Source organism: Callorhinchus milii, unplaced genomic scaffold (genome assembly GCF_018977255.1).
Source record: "Callorhinchus milii isolate IMCB2004 unplaced genomic scaffold, IMCB_Cmil_1.0 Scaffold17, whole genome shotgun sequence".
NCBI classification, from domain to species: domain Eukaryota; kingdom Metazoa; phylum Chordata; class Chondrichthyes; order Chimaeriformes; family Callorhinchidae; genus Callorhinchus; species Callorhinchus milii.
Window position 1 is genome coordinate 12,308,601 of NW_024704758.1, and position 25,849 is coordinate 12,334,449.

The following is a 25,849-nucleotide window of genomic DNA, read 5'->3' on the forward strand; positions in this document are numbered from 1 at the left end:
CCATCTCATTGTAGTCTGTGGGATGTTGCTGGTGGAGATTTACCAGCCCACCAAAAGTCACTGCAGGTCACACAAATTCTTTGTTTGAAGCACTTTGGGATGTTTTGACATGCTAAGATTCTACATCAAATATCAAACTTGTTTTCTAAATGCTTTTCTAATACTATTCCTGAAGAATTGTACTTTTTTGAAAATATCAAAATGGAAAATATATAAAGTAATAAAATAAAGCCAGCTTGGGTTTATGAATTTTGTTCCATAAAATATGATGTGCTGACCTCATACGGACTAAAAAATGCAACCCGATTTATCAAACGAGAGTATCGTTCCTATCAGATCATTGATCGGGCATCCAAGTAATGGGAAAACACATGACTGACTATAAGAAGAATTCATTGACTTATCTTAAAAACAGCCTGAAGTAGAATATGCTGTAGGAATGTGAAAACCAGTGAACTGAAGAGAAACTGTCTGGAAATAAATGTTTAAGATCCCAAAGTTCAAAGTTGAGAATGTCAGACAAGTTTTTTTAAAAAATAGCCAGGAAAGAGTGGAGGTTTGCTGTAATGATCAGTAATTTATTTAAACGGGGGATTTAATACACTGCATATCAATTTTATATATTTATCTGCTGCACTTCATCTGAATAGATCCTGAATCAGTAAATAGTTGGAGAGTAAATAGTTGAACAATTATTGAACAATTCTTCAATCTTTAAAAGAGACATCGCAGAAGGGACCTTGCAGAAATGTACAAGATAGGGATACAATACTTTCAGATGCACTGAGACAACAAATTAAGAGCCACAGGTTTAGAGTTCCAAAGGACAATTTCAGAACAGATTTCAGGAAATAAGTCCTCACCCAGAGCGTAATTAACAACTGTTACAGGCTGCCAGGGAAGGTGGTTGAGGCCCAGATACTGGACACATTTAGTAAACTGCTTGATGCTCAGATGGGCCAGTGGAAGGATGGGGATTCTGGAAAGATGAGATTAAAGGGACTGAGGAGTCATCTTCATACGAACCCCTCTTGTGATCTTACAGCGAAATTAGTATATATGCACAGAGATCAAATGAGTTGCGAGCATGGCAGTGTTGCTCCCTTCATCTCACTCAGAGTAAGAACTAAATATGGTTAAAGCACTATGAGAACCACTGACATCTTTAAAAGGATTGAAAAAAATAAAACTTACAATGAAATAGGGCTCAAACCATTTGCAGCATGATTGCATTTAAAAGCTTCTTGTGGAAAAACAAAAAATGCTTCCACCAAAAATCAATGACTGGGACAGAACCTTTAGAAGCTGCACGTAAAACAAATTAAGTAAATTTCTGAAAGAAAATCAATGGCTTACACAAAAAAAAAGCTGCAAGAATCAGTTAATTGATGCACCAGCCAATGATTTCTCAAAATATTGCTTTATGTCCTACAGGGAATACTGTTAGTTCTTGCCGAGCAGTTTTATTCAAGTTAAATTACAAAGAAAGTGCCAGTGAGTCCATATCAAAAGACATTGAACATAAAAATGTATATTTGAGGAAACGCGCTCTGGGATTCATCAATAAAATGAAGTTTCTTAGCTTTTCTGCTCACAGAGTAAATTTGTTCTGAGGAAAAGAGTGAGTGTTACAAGGCAGGACATATTTCAAATGAATGGTTTAGTCTCTGACAAGTGTAATTGCAAACTATTTATGGGGAGAATCAACCTGGGTCGAGATTCACTCTATTGATGTTACATTTTAGCATTCATCTTGAAGTTAGTGTTCTGCAACTGCTTTTAAGAATTACAGAAAACCAAAGTCAAAATTCAGATTAACTTCAACAATTTACCAAATTCTAAATAACTCTAAGATGCTCCAGAAATAGAGTAAATCTAGATCCAGGTGGAATTTCTCCCCATTTCTGGGTTTAAGGGTAATTGTATTTAGTCTATTTCTCAGTCAAATACAAAGTCTCACATCTCATTATAATGTTTAGGACTATACAATGTGATTCAATGTTAGTGGGTGGTTCTGGGGGGGGAGCAGGGCAGGGGAGTGGGGGTAGGAGAGGAAGATGATGTTGTCATTCATTGAGTGAGTTAGATTAGAGGATAATTGCCAAAACAGAAGTAATAACCACACATATTGATTTGTGTTAAGAACTGGAGCTGTGTCTTCATTTGCATTCAGAACCCAGTTCTGCACACAGAAGCATCTCACCCCAACCAAAACAAAATTTATCACTGATTGAATTTAAACAGAACTCTTCCTTGCCCAGATTCCATAGGCTTGGTAAAATTGAGAAGTATAACTTGTATAAAAGTGCAAACAGAGGTACAGACCAAAACCTCCAACTAATAATCCTTTCCTGATTGATTTGAATTAGGTTTAATTTAAATGACTTAATCAAAAGTAAATTAACAGAAGTATGAATGGAAAACACTGGCTCTCAAAGGTAAACTGAGCAAACCCCGAAATATATGACCTTACTTTCAATATTTTACTCTGACTGGCTGCACCACCAAGTTCCACACAACATTCAACCTATCTGGATTTATCCTCATTATTCTAAGGTCCTGTTCCTAATCGGATAGTCATCAAACTCTCTTTTAAAGGCATGGTTGATAAAACATTTACAGATTTAGTAAAAGTTTATTTTGCACATTGATTGCTCTGTGTGTGAGAGAAAAGAAACCTTTGGAATATTTGCCTGAGAATTGCTAATTCAGCATCTTCCATGTCTGAACTTATAGTAAGAATTGAATAGCATATGCTTATATCTATTATTATAACCTCATCCATTCCTCTCAGGTTTAGCATCTTAGAAACTCACATTGCTTTTCTTCTCCATTATCTTTATTGCAATGAGAAAATTCATTGAAAGCGGGTTCAACAATTTTAACTTGATATTGAAAAGCAAATGGTGAAACTGGTGCTAACTTTGAAAGTTAATGGATCTATATTGCAACGCCCTACATTCTGGTAAGAAGAGATGTTCTGTTGCTTCTATGCCATTGTATTCGATGGCAACACTCCAGGTCGGTAGCAGAATTCAACAAATACAGGTTTCTTTTGAATAAAGAATATGAACGCCACTGTATTAAACAAAATATTTTTGGTTCTTTTCAAACACCAAAGGTATACAATGCAGACAGTGATAAATGTTGTAATATTCACATTTGGTCATTTTGCTTGAGTAAGCATTCTGAGATGATTAAAATGCAATTCCTTTACTTGTTTTCATGCAAGGGTAGTTCCGCAAAACTGAAGTATTTTAATAACCATAAATAGTGGGCATCTCTAACTATGTTTCCCTCATTAATAAACATTTCACATCCAGCACATTCTCGTACAAGAGAGCAATCACTAGAATGGATCCCCAAAGAGTTGCTTGGGTAAAACCTTGTTCTTCAGGACTTTGTTCAATCATGTGAATTATGTCAGTGAACGCACTACAAGATGACAATACTTCAAACACTCCCAAGGCTATGCAGCAACTTTGCAAAGACATATTAAAAATTCTGACATATGGTCAAACTACTGTACATCATATTGATTCTCTGCTCCCCAAATATTTGTAACTAAAAGTTACACTCCTAATCAGATCTTTCTCATCTTCTATGTTATCCATATTAATAAGTCGTTGTTCCAATGAACAATCCTTTTCAAAAGATCCATTTATGCCATGCCTTATGATCTTTCTCTCCCTGCACCCTCACTGTGTTCAAGAAACTTTGCAGCATCTTCTGCAAAAAGCCTATTTTTCAGCGCCTTGGTACATCCTCCCAACCTGAAAGGCAGTATACAAAGTAATTTGTTGTTGTTTTCCCCAAGTCCTAACAAACATTCCTTCCTTCCGTCCAAATTTGGCATCACCTAACTACTAGACGTGCCTCCATGCACTCCCTTATTCTTTGCATTCGTAGTGATGCCCTGAATTTTTTTAAATTACACAACAGAAAACATTTCTAAGCTGGCTTCCCTCCCCCCATTTTTGGTCAAAGTATAGAAAATGAATTTAGGTTAAGATAAATGGAATTGATGGAGAAGCGTGGCTGTAAATGCAGAAACATGTTATTAAGTATGAAATCATTCACTCGTGTTTCTGTAGGTAAAGAATTATACAAAACTTTGAAAACGGCATGACCAACAAGCGAGCAAGCAAAGTGGTGAGCTACTCTCAGACCATTAAGATCATCCAGTTCCATTATTTCCTTTGTCTCTTCAAACCTTGAAGCAAAGCAATAGAACTTCAGGAAATAGCACCTCTATATTTCATCCATTAAAATGAGTCAGAAGGACTTTACAGTCTTAAAAGGAATCAGAGTCCAGACTTCCTCACCTTTGCTGACCTGTGTTCAATTTAAAGTCCGAGCACAGTTACTCAGCTGGCTGGATACAAACAGAAACAGGCCATTATAGCCGCACTTACAGCTACTTTGAAGGTTTAGATTTGGTTAGACTTCAAAAGGGAAAGGTGACAGTCATTGAATCAAGGGTCAAGGAAGCCATAGATACTAACTCCACAGATAAGCCGAATGCACAAAGCAGACTGTTACATCTCATCACATCCATCAAAAGTTTCATATTTATCAAAACTGTTACCCGCGGAGAGGTAGGTTGGATCTAGCTTTCGAGAACTCTCCAATGTCACAAAGGCTCTGGTTACTATGAATCCCTAAAAGGTTTGTTTTTATTTGCTTGGGGCTGATTTTTCTGTACATTGGATTTCTGCAGACTCAATGAAATATAAAACCAGTAAATCTCAATATTGTCGCTACAATCAGCCATGGAAACACCAGCTAACAATGTGGACTGCTGGTGGGTCAGGCAGTGGGTGAGAAGTATTGTTGAATCTGCTTTCAATGAAAGGATGAAAATGTTTAATGCTGCAAGACCTTGGCTACAATTGATTTCGGTTACAATGCAAAGCAATCATCTCTTTCCCATTTTTCTTCTTGACCGGCCAACTTTTTTGTTTGTTTTTGAATGCACATAATTTGCAACGACAGATGAAAGCAATACCCTTCTGCCTGAAATAAAACTGAACACCCAGCAGTCTATTATCTCATAACATTGATCCAATTTTCTCTGAGAACATCTCTATGCTTTCATTATGAAAGGCCAAAAATAAAGGAGAGAGACAGAGAGAAAAAGTGAGAAAAGTGCAGATTTCTAATTAATGTAATAGAGTCACTGACCTATCTCCAGAGAGCTCCAATATAATCCACTAAATCAGACAGCCACAATTCTCTCTCATTTATATTATAGTAAATTTGCTTTATATGATTGGGCCAATTCTTTCTAAATCTTAAGTTTAGATGGAACTTTAAAGTAATCCTGAAAATTGAAAGCAATTATGAAAAAGGAGAAACCACATATTTCCCATGGTGTAAGGCATCATGTAACTTTAGACGTTCGCAGATATGCTTCCTGAGGCAGTGGGAAATAAGAGGCACGAACCAGGATTCTCCTGTTCTACACCATTGATCTTACTTGAAGGTCAGAAATTGTTCTGGCCCAATTTGTGCTGATCCATGTTATGAGCAGTCAAAGAATGTAATCGGAGGTACCCCAAGGCCAACCATTAAACAGTGAACACAGATGGATTTAGTTGTGATGGTTAAAGGATACAAATTAATATACTTAAAACTCAATATTGTTAGTGCCATCAGTTTGGAAACACCAGGTACCAACGTGGATCATTGTGCAGGACAGGCAGTAGATGATAATCCCTCAAAAAAAATAATAAATTGGTCATTTCAATCCACGACTGTTTGTGGGACACTGCTGCGCACAATTGGCTGCCGTATTTCGCCTACAAATATACAGTCAATTCACTTTGCAGTTTATTCTGTGAAGTGCTTTGAGACATCTAGAAGACGTGAAAAGCGCTATATCAAATGCAAGGATTATTATTATTATTATTACTGCCATATGCAATCAGACAAGTCTTGTAAAGGAGACATGCATTGAATAAAACAGTAGTGATTGCACGGGATGGGAAGTTTCCATGCATAGATGGTACGCTTGTGAGGAACTCTCAGTCCAGTTTAGATATTCTTACAAGATGATGTTCCGTACATCCCAGAAACCGTGCTGACCAAATAAAAGCACATCTAAAAAGCACAGTAACTCCTTGGCAACTCTGAGAATGTCATGTAGAACTCATGTAGATAATCATATGTTGTTTAGATATTCTGCTGCTAAATGGTTTGATCAGGCTACCCTCAATCTTTAAACACATGCATCGAGAGTTTTATGCTCCCGGCTGAAATTATCACATGCTTCGAACTTATGAGATCAATTATTGTTTTCAAGTTTAAATAAACAAAATGGTTCCCGAGCTTTGTGCTGAGACATCCATTTTCTCCAAAGTCACATGATCCTGAAAGCAAATGTGTAGCACTAACTATAGTACTGTGCAATGTGCAGTATACATGCTTTAAGCTTTTGTTCCTTTGGGTGTTGTGAATGAGGAACAATTCCTGGTTGGTTTGACCTTCAAAGACATTGAACAAACTGTACTCCCTTGCTTAGAGTTTCATTCTATTTGAGGTTCATTCTATTTGAGAATTGAAGTTGCTCTTCTACCGAGAATGGCAGTTTTTAAGAATTAATACCTCAATTCTGCAAAACAAACTGCTGTGAAAAATAGCTTTAGTTTAGGAACTTGTTTTCGTCCTTTCCAAATGTGCGACATAAATGTTTGGCACCACCTCATTACTGCTGCCTGCAATACAAACACAGCCAAGAATTGGTAAGCTTCACCGATAAGCTGGGAAAAAGTCTGACAACATCAGTCAGTCGAAACACTTTGGGAATGTCTTCTGCAGGAAGTATTGGCAATATGGCTATCCAGTTTGGAGGTCAGTGTTGCAATTACTGAGCTCAGTTGATTTCAAGAGGACATGACACGTTAAGGACAAAAATCCATCCATCATTGCTCAAGAAGAACTTGGGGGGGTTGGGGTGGGGAAGGATAGTGGCAGCCTCAAGATTTTACAAATACAGTGCTACAAAGACAGATCTATTTGTACACAGATGAGATTTTTATCAAAATAAAACTCGCATCACCTCAGGGACATAACGTAATCGAGCACGAAACTGGTGCTCAGTTCTGAGGAACGAGCAAATCACAAATCGGATTTAGTGATAAGAAATTAGAAAAACATTTTGTTTGTGTCTTTAGCAACATTTCCGAATTCAATTGTAAGCATCTTTTTCAAATCATCTTGCAAGTCTGAAAAGCAACTATGAAAGACATAGAATAAGGGAAGTTTCTAAACTAATTACTAGACAGTAATCTGTTTGACAGCTTCAGAAAACACCCTAAACTACAAAAGCAAAGCTCAAAAAGCTCACTGCTGTCATCTGAATGCAAAGTTGAAATGACAGCCTCTAAATCACTGCATGGCACCTTTTCTTAAAATAACATCTACAGGGAACTTCATGCGGGCACTTTTTCCTCCGTTTCCATGTTTCCCCACATCTGTCATACCAGAAATCAATGGTTCGTGGGTATTTGGTCAATGGATCATGATGCCAATATTAAAGGATTTTAGTCTGTGCTCTGTAACAGCAACATATTTGAGTGGGAGTTAACAATCGATCACACTCACTTATGAATACACACACTGGCATATTTCTTCCACTGTTGATTATCAAGCAATACAATTACAGTAATTCCAACTCGTTAGTGACCATTCTACACATTAGCCCAACATTTTACCAGGAGTGCAGCATAAACATTAATTTATTATCATTATAATTATGTGAAGCAGCTTACAACTCTGCAAGTACGATTACGTCCCCCATGTGGAAAATTATGTTAGTAAGATCCCAAATTTTAAATTACACATTGCTACAGCCACAACATGCAGATTTTAATACATTGCCACTGGGCTAGTTTAAACATTTAGCTCCAGAACCTTTCGAACATTACAAGAACATCAATCATTTTTGTTAGAGTGAGCAAGTTAACCCCTTTCGTGCTCAAATTTCTGTCCAAACTGGCAATTTTAAAAAGCCATTGGGAAACTAAATTTGCACTACGTGAACCAGCTCAAAGCTAAGTTATAAAACTACATTATTTTCAGATCATTATCAGACTGGCGAAGGAATGGAGTGGGAAATTACTTCCAATTCATAGCTGATTAAAGTTGTGCAAATAAAGAGAAGAATGAATATTAATGCAAATGATCTATATCTATAAGAGAATATCATGTAAAACAATTAGTATTTACCAGTTCAGAAAGATTGCTTACACCCAGTAAAGCAGAAAGCTTTCTTATTCGATGATCCTTTATTGCTTGAAAATTATTAGCCTGTACGGAATATCACTCCACATTGATCAACCTCAAAGCTAATTCACTGAGCATTCCCAATAAGTCTATCTTAATTTACATTTGACATTGTTTAAAACTCGTTATTACAGAGCTACTAATTTCCAGAAATTAATGTTACCTCATATCATCGGGACTTTGAACTCATAAAGTCTAGGCTGACACTCTAGCGCAGTGCTTGGGGTGTATTGCATTGTTGGAGGTGCCATCCTTTGGATGGGATGTTAAACAAGATCCCTTGACTGAACGCTCAGGAGGATGTTAAAATTCCCATGGCACTATTCAAAAGGAGAAAGGAGTTTCTTCCGGTGTCCAGGCCAACAATCCCCCAAAATAAAAATTGATCATTCACTTCATGGCCATTTGTACGACATTGCTTTTTGCAAATGGGCTGTTACATTTGCCTACACAGATACTACACTTTACAGTGTAATCTTGGAGACGTCTACCTGACTAGAAAAGCACTATACCAAATGCAAGGATTTATTATCATCAGGCAAATAGCTTAACAGAATCTTTTTCCTTACCTTGACTACAGTTCTGAGACACGCTGTCTAAAATCATCGTGCGTGCATTTCAAAGAAATATTTCACCACAAAATTATTGAACTTATTGAATTTAAGAAGACGCAAAAATGACAATACCTTGCTTCCATTAATAGCAAGCTTACTGCTAAAATGGTTATAATACTGTCTCTTTCATTAAAATATGATGGTTCTTTAATATTCCAGCCAGCTACTAACATTTCATAAATTGAAAAGGGGGGGGTCGGTGGAGCAGGGGACAGAGAGGGAGGTATTTACAAAGTGAAAACCCCTGAAGGAAATATCTCTGTGAATATATATGAAATATAATTACTCCTTCGGTTCTCTCCATTGTAGCTAACAGTAGGAGATGATCCCACGCACATAGCAGCAGATTTATACATCACTGTGAAGCTGACAGCACATCAATAATCAGAAGATTTTAAAAAAAATTGAAGGCTGCAAATGCAAATGTGAAGGCAGAAATTGCTGGTAACTTACAGCAGGCAATCAGAATCCAAACAAAAAGGGAAGTAATGTTCAGAGAGAAAATTCAGGATGCAAAGTAGCCCCTTCTTTCAGGTATCTGCAGCTAAACACTTTCAATCACCGGACTACTGCTCTTTGTAGTTTGCATTTCCCGTGGAATGTTTGGGTAAAGAAGATCCCTTTGGCCCAGAAGATCTCAGCCTTCCAGAATATCATCCTTATCTCATGAGAGCATCGAATTTTTGTATAAAATACAGTCAATCCACTTTGCAGTACATCCTGTGAAGAGCTTTGATACATCCTGACAAAGTTATAAGGTGCTATATCAAATGCAAAGAGTATTATTATTATTTTCATTATTATTAAAGACCTCCTTTATTGGTAACCCATCCAGCTGTTATTACCCGAGCTTAAGTAGGATTTCTGGGCATTTGAACACAACTTGATTTGGCGATACAGACCACCATCCCATGTACATCCTATTTTTACCTTCCAAAACCAGAGACATATAGTAATCCAGATCATTTGTTAGTTACGAGCCTAGAGCCATATATACTCCATCTAACTAATGTTGTAAAATCTTGGCTGTGTCCTTTGATACTGCAGTAATCCCCACCCAAACGTGGTGTCATCTACAAATGCAGCCACCTTGCAGAGAGTCTACTAATTCAGGTATATTCAGGACACGGTCAGAGAACATCATCGAAGCCCATCAAGTTGAGTTACAACTCCACCTTCATATTACAGCTATTAAAAGCAACGCACTGAATCCAGGCAAACCCTTTCTAACTTGGGTCCTGTTCAGTTCCCAGCCAGCATTAATCCTGAGAGACTAATGCACAAAGCTGTCTATCCTTTGCAGTTTCCAACAAAAATTTAAAAAATGCCATCCTTGTTCTGAAAAACCAAATTGCTCCTTCCCCATTTATATAAAGGTTAATGGCATGAATGGGAGGCTTTTTTGTGTCAGACTGTCATTGTTCAGTGACCGGTGGAAATCATGATTGATGACCATTACCAACTATGAAAAACAAATGAGCAGAGCATCAGAGAACCCAAGCCAGGAACCTGAACAGATTTGCAACATATTACAAGGCATTTGGACCACAACTGCCTTGAGATTTAATGTCTCTAAACTCCAGTCATTCAACCATTTGGCATTTTTTTATTTTCTACTCAGCGTTTTGTTTCCATCACAGCTGGCGATATTTGAAGTAAAATAAAGTTTAGAACAGCTGTGAAAGGGAAATGGTGCCAAATTCGAGGAAAGTGCAACATGAGAATAAAGCCCAGAGTCAAAGCACAGCTTTAAATCAAACCTTTGTAGCATGTCCCCAATGTGTCACAAGAGTAAGAAACCCATAAGTGGAGCGATCATGATTGGATTGAATACAGAATAAGCAAGCAGAATACTACTGTAGGAAAAAGCTAATTGACTACACAGGTATTCAGAAATCAGGTTAAAAAGTTTTACTAAAAATATTGAATTTTGACGCAAGTAAATCCTACATTTGCTCAGGAAGTAGCTATAATTTTTCAACCTGACTCTCTCTCTGGCTCAGTCTATGAATAAATATCGCTGTACTAACCCTTAATCCCTGTGGTCACTATCTGGAAAGTGTCTATATCAGTTCAAAGCCCAGACTTTGACTTGAATCCGTGACCTCCTGACTCAGAGGTGAGAGTTTTACCAACAGAGCCAGGCTGACACCTGACAGCTCTAGATTAACACGACAAAACACTAGCCCCCCGTCAGCCATATGCTAGTTCCTTAATTTTTAATGGAAAGATGTATGAGGGGTATGACACCTTTTGACTCTGCTATCCACATAAATTATTCACAGTGCACAACAGAATACAATCAATATTTACAGTCAAATGTTAAATTTGTTTGAAGAGTTCTTGGGAATTACTATGAAAGATACAAAAACTACCCTTTGGAACAGAGAGGTAGATGGCATTCGGAGAACCAAGATGACAGCTTGAAAAGTGAATAGGAGAACTGTAACAAAGTAAATACTTCAATTTGATGCAAAGATCTGCCCTATGCAAAGTGACTTTCCCAAACTAGTTTCACAATGACCATTGACAGCCAAAAGAGACAGCAGTTTGTCACCCATCTAAAACCTTATTCCTGCGCTTCTCAGAAGTACAATGCAACTATTTCAGTATCCTTTGATCTCTTAAGAGTTCATTTCCTGATATGCATTGTAATCATGCAAATCCTGACACTTACAAGAAACACCACAGAACATTAATATCTATACAAATCAGATATTGTATGCAAATGAAGAGCAACACTCCAAACACCATCCCAACTTGTCCTGCTCCCCAATCTTAGCCTCCCTCAGTCTCTCATGACAATCATAAGGCTTAACCAGTGCTCAGCATACTTTAACATGTATAGAGATGAACACTGCGTTATACATGAGAATTGAAATCAGATGCGATTGAGTTGTCAGCACTTATTTACTTTGCCTTGTAAGTATTGATGTACTGACGATTTGAATCCACCTTTCAATCTCTCTAATAACAGAGCTAGGACAAAGGAACAGATAAACTAAAAGACACATTAGCAGTTTGCTTTATCGTCCATTATATAGACAAAAACAAAGGACACAGTTTGCCAATCTAAATAACTAAAAGTGATGATGCACAGGATTTTTTTTAAAACAAGGGGCAGCATTAAAATGCATTAAAAATTGAAAGCAGGATTCACTATTTTCTATTTACGTAGAAAGAGATCCCATTTACATAACAAAAAGGCTAGAAATTATAGCATAGGAGACCAATCGTTCATCACCCCTATTAACACCAGTTTTCTTACACTGTTACTTGTTATAAATATCACATATACATATATATATCACAAATGTCACAAATATTATTTAATATGACTGTGCTGCAATAATACAAGTTTTTTTTAAATCGCTCTATTATTGATGCAATTTAGCAATTAAAAATAATGGTTTCTTAAAAACAAGTTAGCTTTTTAAGCTAAAGTTTTAATTAGCCCTTTTTTGTTACTGTAATTTTGATTTCAGGAGATTGAATACAAGGAACCATGGTAACACAAACAGAACACAAAGCAGCTTTTCTGACTTCAGTAGTCAGAAAGGTGACATGGAAGTGAGGGAAGTGGGGAGGAAAAAGTCCACTTTAGGCACATTCACTGCAATATCACATCGATCACAAATTTTTAATCCACTGCCTAAATTATGTGCAGAGGATTTCAGAGCTGAACTTCTCATTGTAAAATGTTTGAGAGGAAGGGCAGGATCTAGATCCCTCAGTGAAATAATCTCCCAACTGAAGCAGTTGATGTTGGATGAGCCTTTGTTTGAGAACAGTATCAATTATAAGAGGGACTGAAATGAACAAATATTTCATGGAATGAAATAGTCCGAGAAGATGGCACAGTATCGACTGGATATTGATTTCAATTGGGAGCAAGGATGGTAACTCGAATAGATGTATTACCCAAACCATCTCGCAGATGGGAGTTGGTCGAGCACAGGCTTGGGACAGTTTAGCAGAATATCTTTCCTAAATTGTGGAGTCCTGTAGCTCAGTGGTTAGAGCACTCGCTTTGCAAGTGAGAGACCTGAGTTCAATTCCAGGCAGAGGGTGAAACCTTGGGCAAGTTTCCTTACTCCACACAGAGCCTAATAATAATCCCTCCAGAACAAAAAAACAATAATAAATTGGTCATTTTCAATCTACGACTGTTTGTGGGACATTGCTGTGCGCAATTGGCTGCCGCGTTCGCCCACAAATATACAGTCAATTCACTTTACAGTGTGTTCTGTGAAGCGCTTTGGGACGTCCTCCCGACGTGAAAAGCGTTATACCAAATGCAAGGATTATTATTATTATTATCATTATTATTAAATTGATATGGTCGTAAGCATAGCTTGGTTATTGTCATCTTGTTCTCAACCATGGCCCAAATCCAGCCCAGCTCATCTGATCTTGAGACACCCAATCAGTTGTCAATTGTCAACTTGGGTCAGTTGCTGGAAAGAGCAAAGGTTCTGCTGGCTGCAATAGGAAACGCGTGGAATGCATCAACACAGTACCATGTGCGCTGATGTGAATGGCAATGTCAATTCTTGAACATTGATTTTTTTTATTAAAAAAAAGTCCCAAATTGGTTTTGACACCGAAGCGCAGATCCTATTTTTTAAAAGGCATGTAAATTACATATCATTACTTTACTGCATCCTTCCCCGTTAGTTAAAATTCAGGATGCAGGTTGTATCCGCTACCTTCCTGCGGGGGACACAGCAGGATGTGTGGAAAAGTAGAGACTCTTGGACTGTCCTAATAAAGGTTTTCCCAAACCTTGATTACATGCTGGCTGCCTGGAGCAATTTCAGTTAACATCAGTTAATGACCATGTGAAATTCCGATCTATTCAGTTTGCACAAGCTGTATCGGGCAGGTCCTGTTACAAGAGGCAGCTGAGATTACCCATCAGCACCGTCAAACTGAATACCTTGATCTATTTCATGATATTATATTTTAAAAAATGCATAATATATACTCTCATAAATTTGACAGAGCAGAGAGACCGATTGCCTCTCTTGGCCTCGGGGATGATTAATCTACCGCTGCAACTAGAGATACATTCAGATCACTAATGTGCAAAAGGCGCAGCAGAGCTGTTGCTTGTGCATTGATTGCAAACTGCCAGGTTAATGCAGGAATATATTTTGGTCATTAATCTATTTCCTTGGGGATCTTGTGCTTCAGGTTCACCCCTTACATTACATATTCCAGCCCACAAAAGGCTAATGAACTGAACAGATTTTTTTTACACAAATGGATGTGGAAGTTCCCAATAAGCACGTTCACCCCTCTTAAAATGTCCTGCCAAAAGCTTCTAAACCAATTCCGAATACTGTCTAGGTAGATTGTCATTTACTTGATTATCAAGTATAAATTATTTGCAGGTGTTCACCTACAAAATACAATAACCAGACTGCAACGTAAATCCCGCATAGAGCTTTGAGATGTCTTCCCGACATGAACGGCTCTATCAAATGCAAGGCTTATTCTTTCTCTATTAGAAGCTACAGTATTGCTATGATATGACCTAAACCCTTTGTAAGTGCAGCAGAATACTAACTCTGTATATAACGCAGTTCCAAATGTATTGCATATTGCTTTCAAATCACTTGGCATCGTCTTTATTATTTACAATGTCCAGTTTGTGCCAATGTAAGCCAAGTATGCAGACGGAATTACAGCAAGTTGTGACTTTTCTTTCATTATGTATTTGTAAAGACCGCCTTCTTATTCCTTCCTAAAGAGATTTTTCTTTCCCACACAACCTCGCGACCTCTGAACAATTGAGCAAAATAAACAAAGTCCACATTTGCAGGATGCAGAGTTAGTTTTGAAAGGTTATTCATCAGCCAATCGCAGTCAGCAGCAATGCACAAGTACTATGCAAGCACCGGCATTGTTTGGCCTCGGTTTTGTTAACCTTCACATAACAGAATTGGTAAACAAAAACCCCATAGTTATTAACACCAATGCCAGCTGCAAGCAAAGGAACAAGACCTGTGTGACACTGTAAAAGGTTACTTTCTCTGCAATTCATTGTGACTACTTTTCATGACAAAAAGTCAAGATTGAGGCTTGAAAATGGACCACATTCCTGTACAGACTCAACATTGTTACAGTAAATAAAAGTTCTACTCAGCAATCTACAGCAGTCGCACTATTGCAAAGTACTTTACAGAAGGCCATTTNAAAAATAAAAAGCGTAGCCAAAGCAGGCATTGTTCCAAATAGAATTCCAAAAGCTGCCTTTTATCCAAAGATCTTTGTTTCGATAGAAGGAGAAAACAAAGGACAGCGACCTGACCGCCTATGTGGTGGAGGGAGATAACAATGATAACACAAGCACCTGCCAAAAGCAATCAAGCATTGCATAGAGATTAGAAACATTTAACTCTGATTAAAATCTGATTCACTCTCCCACAAATCGCCTGCACCTCCCTCAATGCCTCACCAACTCCCAACCACACACAATTCTATGCTATATGATTATTCTACCATTATTGACCCTACAATGCCATAGAGATGCAACTGATCTGGAAACATACATGATTGCAACCTAACCTTGGTTCAGCAAAGTATCCGGACAAAGAGACTGGGTCACCATATCAGAGAGGCAGGCATTCAGAGTCTTCGCACTCGTTTTTCTCCTAGAATTGACAAGTGTTAAATCTGTAACTTGTTAATAATAATCCTTACACTTCATGTAGCACCTTTCACATTAGGATGTCTCAAAGCGCTTCACAGGATTTTTCTGTAAACTGTCGTTATTTTGTAGGCAAACACAGCAGGCAATTTGTACATAGTAATGTCCCACAATCAGCCATTGACAGGATTAAGCTTTGCTTGTATTTATTCTGCTGTACTGCATATATTCATGAAGAGACTCTTCATTTTGAACAAGTTAATATTCCAGCATTATTCAATTTATTTTACCAACAGCTCTCAATAATTTCCATGCAATTCCCTGGCAGTACATAAATCTTATTTTCTGTGATCTGAAAATAATGAAAGCAAAGTTACTCTTATTTCACTCAGAGTCTTTTCAGTTCGTAGAGAATATCGAAGTTGTATTCTTGTCTTTTAGTTGGATGTAAAAAAAAGTATTGCCCAAAAAATATAAAGCATCGTTCAACTCTAATATGAACAGTTAAACTCCGGATACAAAATTTGTGGACTACAAGAAACCAATCAATTATACCGCTACATCTTTGAATTAGGTTAAAACTTTAGTATTAGCTGAATTTAAGATAGAGCGCACAACACTAATCCTACCACAGTTCAACTAAAAGATGGACAGTAAGAGGAATGTGGTATCAATTCACTTTGAAGCCCTGCGGTTACAGCAGCCACAGACTCATTGAATAGAAAGACTAATCTTTCTGTCCGCTAAGCGTCCTACATAGACCAAATGTTATGAAACACAAATGGACATTCACATACCATCAGCGAAAACTAACGGATCCAAGTTGAAAGGTTTAGATTGCAGAAGTAGCATCGTTCTCTCTAGCCCGCTCATCCAACTTCCCAAAAGATTTCATCAACACATCAAACTCTTCATCTAATAATCCTGAATCCTTTTGAAAATGTTCTAGGATTCAGATCTTGTTCCTTTTTGAACATGCTCATTTATATCCCGGAGTTACTGGAGTTACCCCTGATAATCATGAAAAAAATGATAGCACTTAACTTTCAGGAAGTTGTATTAGTGGTTATTTATCTATCACAAGAGAGAGAGAGAGACCAAGTTGAGCTGTAATAGTGAAATAATGCAGTTCAGTCCATTAAAAAGTTCAATGGCCTCCTCTCTTATATTTCTATTCATTTTCAATCCAGATGATAAATCACCCCATTTATCAGACTGGCTCCATCAAACCCAATTGAGGCCTGAAAATAAGCTCCTTTTAAAAAAGCAGTACCCCATTAACCTCGTTTGGCATCAATTGCATTAGTTTAAACATTACCAAAATGTGAAAAAAAACTGAGAGTCCAAGAGAATTTATAAAGTATAAAGAGATCTGGAATATCATTGAGTCAGATGAACAGCACATACTTATCAATCCAATTCCTCCCGCCACACACACCCCCACCCCACCCCCAACACACAAACACACACATTCTCTCTCCTCTCCTTAACGGTGAAGCTTCTCCCTGTGGTTCAGTTAACATTCGTTACCACCCCACTAAATGTCCAAGCAACACACTTTTCAATAGGGGAATCACTAGAAAGTGATAGGGCGGAGGAACCCTTGCAGCTGTGACTCTATAACTCCAGACACATAAACATACATTTTAGTGAACCTTTTTATATATGAGATCATGTAAATCAACACTGACCAAGGATTAAAAATTGGATTATTTCAACCAGAAATCTTTAAAGTACAATAGGATCTCGAAGCAACATCATCAACAAACAAGGTCTGAATTGGTTTTCTTAAAAAATTAAGCCAAGCATTTTTAAAAGGCTTCGATTTCAATTTTCAATTATATTTTTTATTGACGTACAACGTTTTTTAATTCACACACACACACATGTCCATCCATCACCATCAGGAGTATTGGTTGGGAGGGCAGCGTGAGCCCAGGAGTGTGACAGATTAATTAACACAAACAATTAAAACAACAAGATCAGTGAAGCATCTAAACTTAATGACCATCTATTGATGTTAATTCTACTCCCTCATGCTGGGGTTTTGCCACATGACAAACCGCTGAGAAGAGCAATCTCATTAGAATGGAATACTATTATAATAATGGAACATGAAGATTGCTGTCATTGGCAACTGAATAATAATAATAATAATCCTTGCATTTGATATAGCGCTTTTCACGTCGGGAGGACGTCCCAAAGCGCTTCACAGAACACACTGTAAAGTGAATTGACTGTATATTTGTGGGCGAACGCGGCAGCCAATTGCACACAGCAGTATCCCACAAACAGTCGTAGATTGAAAATGACCAATTTATTATTGTTTTTGGTTTTGGAGGGATTATTATTAGGCTCTGTGTGGAGTAAGGAAACTTGCCCAAGGTTTCGCCCTCTGCCTGGAATTGAACTCAGGTCTCTCACTTGCAAAGCGAGTGCTCTAACCACTGAGCTACTGAAGTCAGAATCTGATGCTGCTTTCAGTGAGGTTAAGCTACAGTTAAACCTAAGGAGGTAAAGCAAATAATAATAATAATCCTTGCATTTGAGATAGCGCCTTATCACATCTTCGAGACGCCTCAAAACGATTCATAGAATGCACTGTAAAGTGAATTGACTGCATATTTTGCAGGAGATCTAATGTTGCTCCAGGGAATCTGATGTCAGAAAGGGTTTCTTTACAGAAACATTCAGATCGAAAAGGCTTTTCATTGTAAAAGAGCCGCTGAAAAGTCAGCCTTGTTCAAAAGAGGACACATAGTGAAGCAAAATAACTTAAAACAGTATGTGTTACTTGCATGAAATCTGCCAGTTTATCGGTCTTCTAACAAACTGCAAATCCTGTTTGTATTTTCTTCTTGAAGTTGTGCCAAACCACACCACTTCAAGATGACAATGTCCCTTTTCCACAGCAAATTAAATTAGGAGAGAAAAAAATACCAACACTACAAAACTCAATTACACGCCACTAGTTGCCCGTTGTTAAAATAGGCTCATTTATATTCCGTTACCAGGCAGCAATCAAAATGTGCATATCACTATATTTCAAGCAACAACTAATTTACAAAGGAATCAACTTGCATTGAACATCTGAAACCACTTTGTGAAGATGGGGGTCGATCATGGCCGGGTGGGGGGGCAGAGGGTAGAGGAAGGGAAGAGAGGGCAAAGAGAAAAGGAGGAAGAGGAGGGAATCTAACTGTCCCTTCTAGAAGACATGGGTTTTAAAGAGAGATAGAGGGAATGAGACAGAGAGAATTAGGAAGCGAGTTCCTGTAGGTAGAGGCACAGCAGTTACACAGCACCAACTGTGGAGCGGAGGCAACAAAGGAAAAGAGGCAAAGAACCTCCAGATTTCACATGAAGTCGTGCACACGAGACGCCCACACAGCACACAGGGAAGTGACATTGCGGCAGCCCATTGCGCTTTGCACTCCATTATAAACCGACGTTGAGAATTTTGGTCTTGAAACAATGGGTTATAAATGGGGATCTACTGTAGCTTGCAAGCTAAATGCAACAGTACTGCAACAACCCGGAGATAGGATTTTGCTCCAGATACCTCTTGCTGTGAACCGCACCACGAATTCAAAAATCCCATTTTAAAATCGACTTCAGCAATGTCAGGCCTTCATCTGCCCTTCAGTATGGTTGGAGACAGATGAATGGATTTCTACACAATCCTTTTATCAGTTAGCAAATTCAAATGGGAAATCAGAAAATCCATGTTGTAATATTTTCAAGAAGTCATTCTGCACATTAAATGCAGCAACTGAACGCAGATTAGAGTTAATTATAAAAGGTTACTCAGATGGAACATTGCATTCAAAGATCAATGTTCTGGTTTTGGATCATGAACTTCTTTTTAGCTTCAACAAATATGATAGATTTAACCCTGTACTCAGCTCTGCTTAATGCCTTTTTTTGTGGCATTTTATTGATAAAAGCAGCTAATCGCTCCTGTTGAGTAGTTAGTCTATTACGGAACATGATTTGAAAAATGACAGGGCTTATCTTCCACTAGACGTACTGAGGACTAACCTAACATCAGTTTGCGACAAACAATGGCAGTAAGTTCCCATTAATGCTCGGAAACGGTCACAAAAATTGTCATAAAGCATCTCAATTAAAAATATCCCTGCAATAAATATTTCTGCGATTAATATTTCACAAAGTGCATGTAACAAATGCGCAGACTGGGATCAAGTTAACAGTAATCTCCAATCATGTTCATTATTCTACCGTCCACATAATAACATCATACAGACCAGCTCTAAATAAGAGGACACAGGTTCAGTGCTGAGAAGGGTAAGTTTAGGATGGACACAAGGAAGTATTCCTGAATACAGAGGGTAATTAACAGCTGGAGCAGGTCACCAGGAAGAGTGGTGGAGAGCAGAAAAGCTCAATTCTGTAATGGGATAGATAGGTTGGGTATTCTGGAAGGATGCAGAAGAATAAATGAGCTAAAGGGTCCTCTAAGTCTGATAGCACTAATCAATGCTCACATATTAGCTAATTGAAGGAATATTTACTTTGAATTGGTTTTCCTCACTTCCTGATGTTTTGTGCCGATACATTTTTATTAAACATTGAGAATAAAAAAAACCACAAGCATTGGTAAGTGGAATATATTAGAGGTAGTAAGAAGCTTTCCTTTTGCAAATGTATTACAAATGAATAAGACAACCGAGAGGGAACACAAAGGGACAAACAATCAACATGAAAATACATCAGCCGCAGGAATCCGTCACATATATATCAGAAACTGGAGTTTCTTTTTCATATAAAGCAACTGCAAGTTAAGCAAAATATAATCCCAAACATTGCCAGGCACCCGCCTGCCAGGAATGGAAACTCCAACAAGAATGTAGATTTCTTTGGAACCACTGACTTAATTCCACTTCAAGATGAAAATCAGTCCATCTTCAGGCTATATGGTGTCCATTCCATTAGTGCAAACAGCTGTCAAGAAATGCAGGAGAACTTCAAAGTTGCTCTCTAAAAAAATCCAGGTTTTAGTGGGAGGTTTAAGAATGCAGACAGGAAAGCAGAAGTCTCAAATAAATTGGAGAAAATATCTAGATTTAAAACCCAAGAATTTGTGAGTTGTGCATTACAATATTATAAGAACCAAACAGGCAAGCTGCTAACATTTTGTTCAGCCGATTGTCTTCGATTTGGCTTTTTATCTGACCAGCGAGGAAAATTAACACAAAGATGCTGCCTCCATGTACGCTGAATGTAAATGAAACCTAAAGCCCTTCATCAGATTAGCAAGGACAATTAAGTCACCGACTCTGTCCAGTGGCATACTCATGTTTACAAGAGCCATGGGAATCCAGGACTGACCAAACCCAGAATGTTCTTGAGACCCACAAGTGTGCAAAACCATTTGTCCACCTTTGAAGCAGTAAAGTCACAATGTGGCCTGGGAATGATGACAAATGACCAAAAACAAACAAGGATGGAGGACAGCAGCTGTGATCAAGGCAAACAACAGGACTATCTGTTACAATTAAGTTTACCCACTGGTCAGTTTATAACCAGGAATAAAAACAAGTCCCTAGTAAGTGAATTCTCTTGCAACCAAGTCAGCACTGTGTGATCACTCACAAAGACTTAAAAAGTTTTAAGAAATACAACATCTGTTGGAATTACCTACAAATGCACTGAAGCAACTGTTATTAAACTAAGATATATCACTGAAAACTTCTAAATATCTGGCCAGACAATCGATTTCGAAACTAAATTCAAAAGCAGAAATGCACATAGCCACCTCTCCACCAACTCTGACTCAATCCGTCAGCCACCTGTTAACACACTCCCTACCTGGCTTGGGAAGAAGTTCCGCCTGGATCTAGATTCATTCCATTTATGTAGTTGTGACCTCCAGAATTTGGTAAATTGTTGAATTCGGCGTCAACTTTGAAGCTGGTTTTCTTGAAAGAACTTCCAGAGTTTCAAAATTAAGGCTGCATTTAAGAATTTGTCAATTTCTGGAAAGTGCTACATAAATTGAGTAAATCTAGAACGAAGTGGAATTTCTCTCCCAACAGCGTAGTGAACTGCAGAGATCATGGGGTGAAATTTGCAATGTTCCTTGTGATAGTTCTGAAATATTGCAAATTTCATCCCCATATCCAATTAAAAGCACGAACAACGAGTTTCTCTTTTCCAAACCATAGCGAGAAAGTCTGTGTAATCAAAATGCTGCTGAAAACCATTTCCTACCTTCACAATATGCTGAGTCGCCCTGGACAGGAACAAAGCCATTCTTGCAGACGCAGATAGCTTTTGTGTTGAGATTCCAGCAAGCTGAGTTCTCACCGCATCGGTGTCCTTCCGCACAGAAGTCATGACCTGTGGTGTAAACATAGTTAATACTGGGCATCATTTATCCGAAGAACAGTAAGCACTGTAAGTAAGTATGCACTGCAAATCACAATGAATAGATTCTAAGCAAGAATACAATTGGCAAAACTGCATATTGGAAACTACCACTGAGTTGAGGTTTTAGAATGGAAGTCCTGGCTGACAATGTACTTTATTGTTACAGGTTTAATACAATCTATCAGGAAGATGAAATGCACCAAATACATACCGTGTTCATCATAACAAAGAAATATCCTTTTTGATAATGCTCTTCTATTTACCAGAACAGGCTGTAAAGGTTGAGGCTTTTTTTATATTGTAAATTTTCCTTCTACTGTTTGACTTGGATCATGATACTCAATGTTTGTCCACCTACTAGGAAGTTCTTAATAACAATAGCCCTTGCATTTGATATAGTTATGTCATTTAGAATGTCAAAGCGCTTCACAAAATACACTGTAAAGTGAACTGACTGTGTATTTTGTGGGCGAAATGAGGCAGCCAATTGCGCACAGCATTGTTCCAATATACATTGTAGAAAAAATGTAGAAACCAAGACGGCAGCAAGTTTAATCTACTTTTACTAGCGTGGAGCCTGATAAAAGGGGCGGCTGGCTCTGTATGTATTATTTAAGTTAAATGAAGCAGAGTACATCTGAATGGACACCAACTCAATATGGAACTCTTGCTGTACATCCGCACTTTGCTTCTGAAATAAACCGCATTGCTTTGTGTGCCACTTGTGTTCTCATTCCAATGAAAGTTGGAGATGGGTTTGCGGAAGTTGAAACATAGAATGGAAACATTCAATTATGGACTGTGGAGAATATTACTTTATGCAAGGACTCTGATCTAAACAAACCAAATAACTCATTTTACGTGTTCATAAATAGATTGAACGGGCCTGGCTCAAAGCCTCAGAGATAATAATAGCAAGCAAAGCAATTTTAAACATAACCCTTTGGGTATTTTAATAGCATTTCTGCACTAGAATTAAATACAAAAAGATTGCAATTTTAGACATTTATTCCAATGATCTAAATGAAAGTGAGTAAATTAGCTATCCTGCTAGCGGAGGTATTTTATATGCCAATCAATGGATAAGTCTCTGAACACCAGTTGGATTTAATCAAAAGCAAAAGCAAAGCTAATTCATTGATTATATGTTGCCTGTGAAAAGATGCTTGAAATTGCAGAATTCAAATGTTGAAATTTTGCGAAGTATCATCTCAAATTTAACTTTTCACAGTTCAGCATTAAATTCACACACATTCAGAAATCCCATGTAAATGCAGATTAATCATCCCAGTTACCTCGGTGAACTGCAACAGGAAGCTATTCAAAATGTAGGCGGCTCTCTCTACCTATTATTCACACAGGAGTTTCCACAGGGAGAAGGTTTACTAATAATAAAGTTTGTGTTATCCAACAGAGGGCAAGGTCCGGAAACAGACAGAGATGTGCTAATGAGCATTGAGAGCACATAGAAGCTTAGAGTCATTGAACGCCTTCTTGTGAAAATAACAATTGGTACCAGCCGTGGAAGGAGAGAACGTAATTCAGATTGTCTCGCCTCGTTTGTATGACTTTGTAACGTCTTACAATACAAATTTACATTTATATTGCGCCTTTCACATCAAGACGTCTTCCCAGAACGCTAGACACTGCTGGCCTGATACCCGAGTTGAGTGGTGAAGGGAGTGGGAGGTGAAAGCACTGTCAAAGAGGTAAATCTTGAGACACGGAGCTTGAAATTCCTTAAACCAGGATTTTCTTGGTGTTTTATCCAAACGCAATATTCTCACTCGACTGCAGAGTGACGTAATGGTTCAATATCGTCATTGAGAAACACTGGACTAACTCTTCAGCATGCTGACCAAATTCACTGTATCCTGAATAAAAACGCAAGTAGCTGCATCTCAAACATGTACCCTAAGACTCGAACCATCAAACGAGTTCCATCATCTCTTTGTGTCTGATCCCATAGTGCTGACTTGGTTTGCAAGAGAATTCATTTTTCAAGGATTTTTTCCCCCCAATGTGCACCATTTAAAGATATTAGTATTTAAAGTTACTTAAATCCAAAACACATATGCAGAGAATCAGCTAACAGCCAGCCTCCAGTCCAAAAAACATTTCCATCCAGTACACAATTGTCAAGGCTAAATGAATTGGGGACACGACAAAGATAACTGGCACGGACATCTGCCACAATATTCTTGGCATTATACATCACTTGTACATTCACAGAATAGAGCCCTTTCATGTTATTGATATTCTCAGCATAGATGGTTAGATACGCAAGTACAGTCTAGCAAAGCAAGACATTGAGGTAGGGAAGCAGTCACTCTTTGGTTTGCAGTTGCAAGGACATTGTATCCTGCACACAAAAAGCAGTGATTGAGAACTAACTTTATCTATCTGTGATTGAATGACCTGGGAATATAAGGCACCAACAAGCCACAATTGGTGAGAGTCTCTCAAACCCTCTTAACTCATCGTCTAGCATTTCTATTTCAAAACTAATTCTCCAAGACCAGCATTTTATCAAATCAATCAATAAAACTAATAATCTGTAAATCCTGAGGGGTGTATTTTCCTGAATTGCAGTTGTATAGTTTTATTAGTAATCCACTAGAAAAAAAATCCATTCTGTCAGTTACTTCATGCTTTGCCTCATTCTGTACTCCACTGTGGAGTGGAGTGAACAATGGTTACAGCAAACAAGGGATTTGGAACCTATTCTGTGGGATTAGGATAATCTGTGACAAATGTACTAATTTATGCAAATACACAAATAACAAAATGAGTGCTAAATTTATCTTTGAATAGTCGTGATTTTTTTTGTAACATACAAATACTTATATACCTCTAACAAACGTTGGCAAAGCAACATATAAAATGCCATTTTCCAGGTTTGGTGTGGTGGCAGCTTTAGTATACAGACAAGATTCTAGCAAATAAACAAGCGTAATGATCTGGAAGTGAATCATTTGACTTTAAAGCGAGACTCAAGTGCTTCCATGTATAGAAAGCAAGCTAAATATCTGGGGGAAAAAAATAGGGCAGACAAAAAGTGGCACACTGACCAATGCATAAAGAACGCTATAGCTATTTTAATTGGAAAGCATAGAGGGAGAAGGAGGGTAGCATACTGGATTGTAATTGACTACTGATCTACAAAATCTGGCATCTCTTTGCATTTAAAGTCATACAGAATTCATTAGCACTGTCAGTATAAAGTACACTTTGCAATTGGTGCAAATCTCATGTTGTGAATTTACATAAACAAATGTTCATATAGCAAACAACACAATTATTGTAAAACTGTCTTCAGCAAACCACATCGTATATCAGGATGCATATCCAGCCAATTCAGTAGAAGCTGAAAACAATTATTCAACTGTTATGTCACGACTGTGTGTGGGACACTGCTGTGCGCAATTGGCTGCCGCGTTTCGCCCATAAAATATACAGTCAATTCACTTTGCAGTATATTCTGTGAAGCGCTTTGAGACGTCTCGAAGACGTGATAAGGCGCTATATCAAATGCAAGGATTATTAATATTATTATTATGTGGAAACACTGGTGAGGCTACATTTGGAATAGTATAAGCAACCTTGGGCATTCTGCATTCAAAATTTTACAAAATATTGGTGAACATGCACAGAGAGTGACAAGGATGATTCTGGGACCAACAGGAGAATTGAACTAATTTGTATTGGAGAGTTGACTGGGAAAGGAGATAGGATTTGCTTATCAGAATGCTGAGAAGCATAAATGATATATGTTTAAGCACACGGTTTGACTTAGACTGTGTGCAAAAATAGAGAGCACAGACTTCAAGTTTACATGCCTCAAAACAAGGTGGGAGAGAAGACCTTCCGCTCAACAAAGGAGCAGATATATGCACAGTGC

General features: G+C 37.9%; 1 protein-coding gene across 3 annotated transcripts in view; it reads right to left on the reverse strand.

The window, feature by feature from the left end:
* Positions 1-25,849, reverse strand: part of LOC103174998 (protein kinase C-binding protein NELL1) — a 164,112-nt gene that overhangs the window by 101,289 nt on the left and 36,974 nt on the right. For all 3 annotated transcript variants that reach the window (XM_042341382.1, XM_042341381.1, XM_042341380.1), the window contains one exon: positions 21,790-21,918. In XM_042341382.1, coding sequence (XP_042197316.1) covers positions 21,790-21,918 — 129 coding nt within the window. The remainder of the gene's footprint in view (positions 1-21,789; positions 21,919-25,849) is intronic.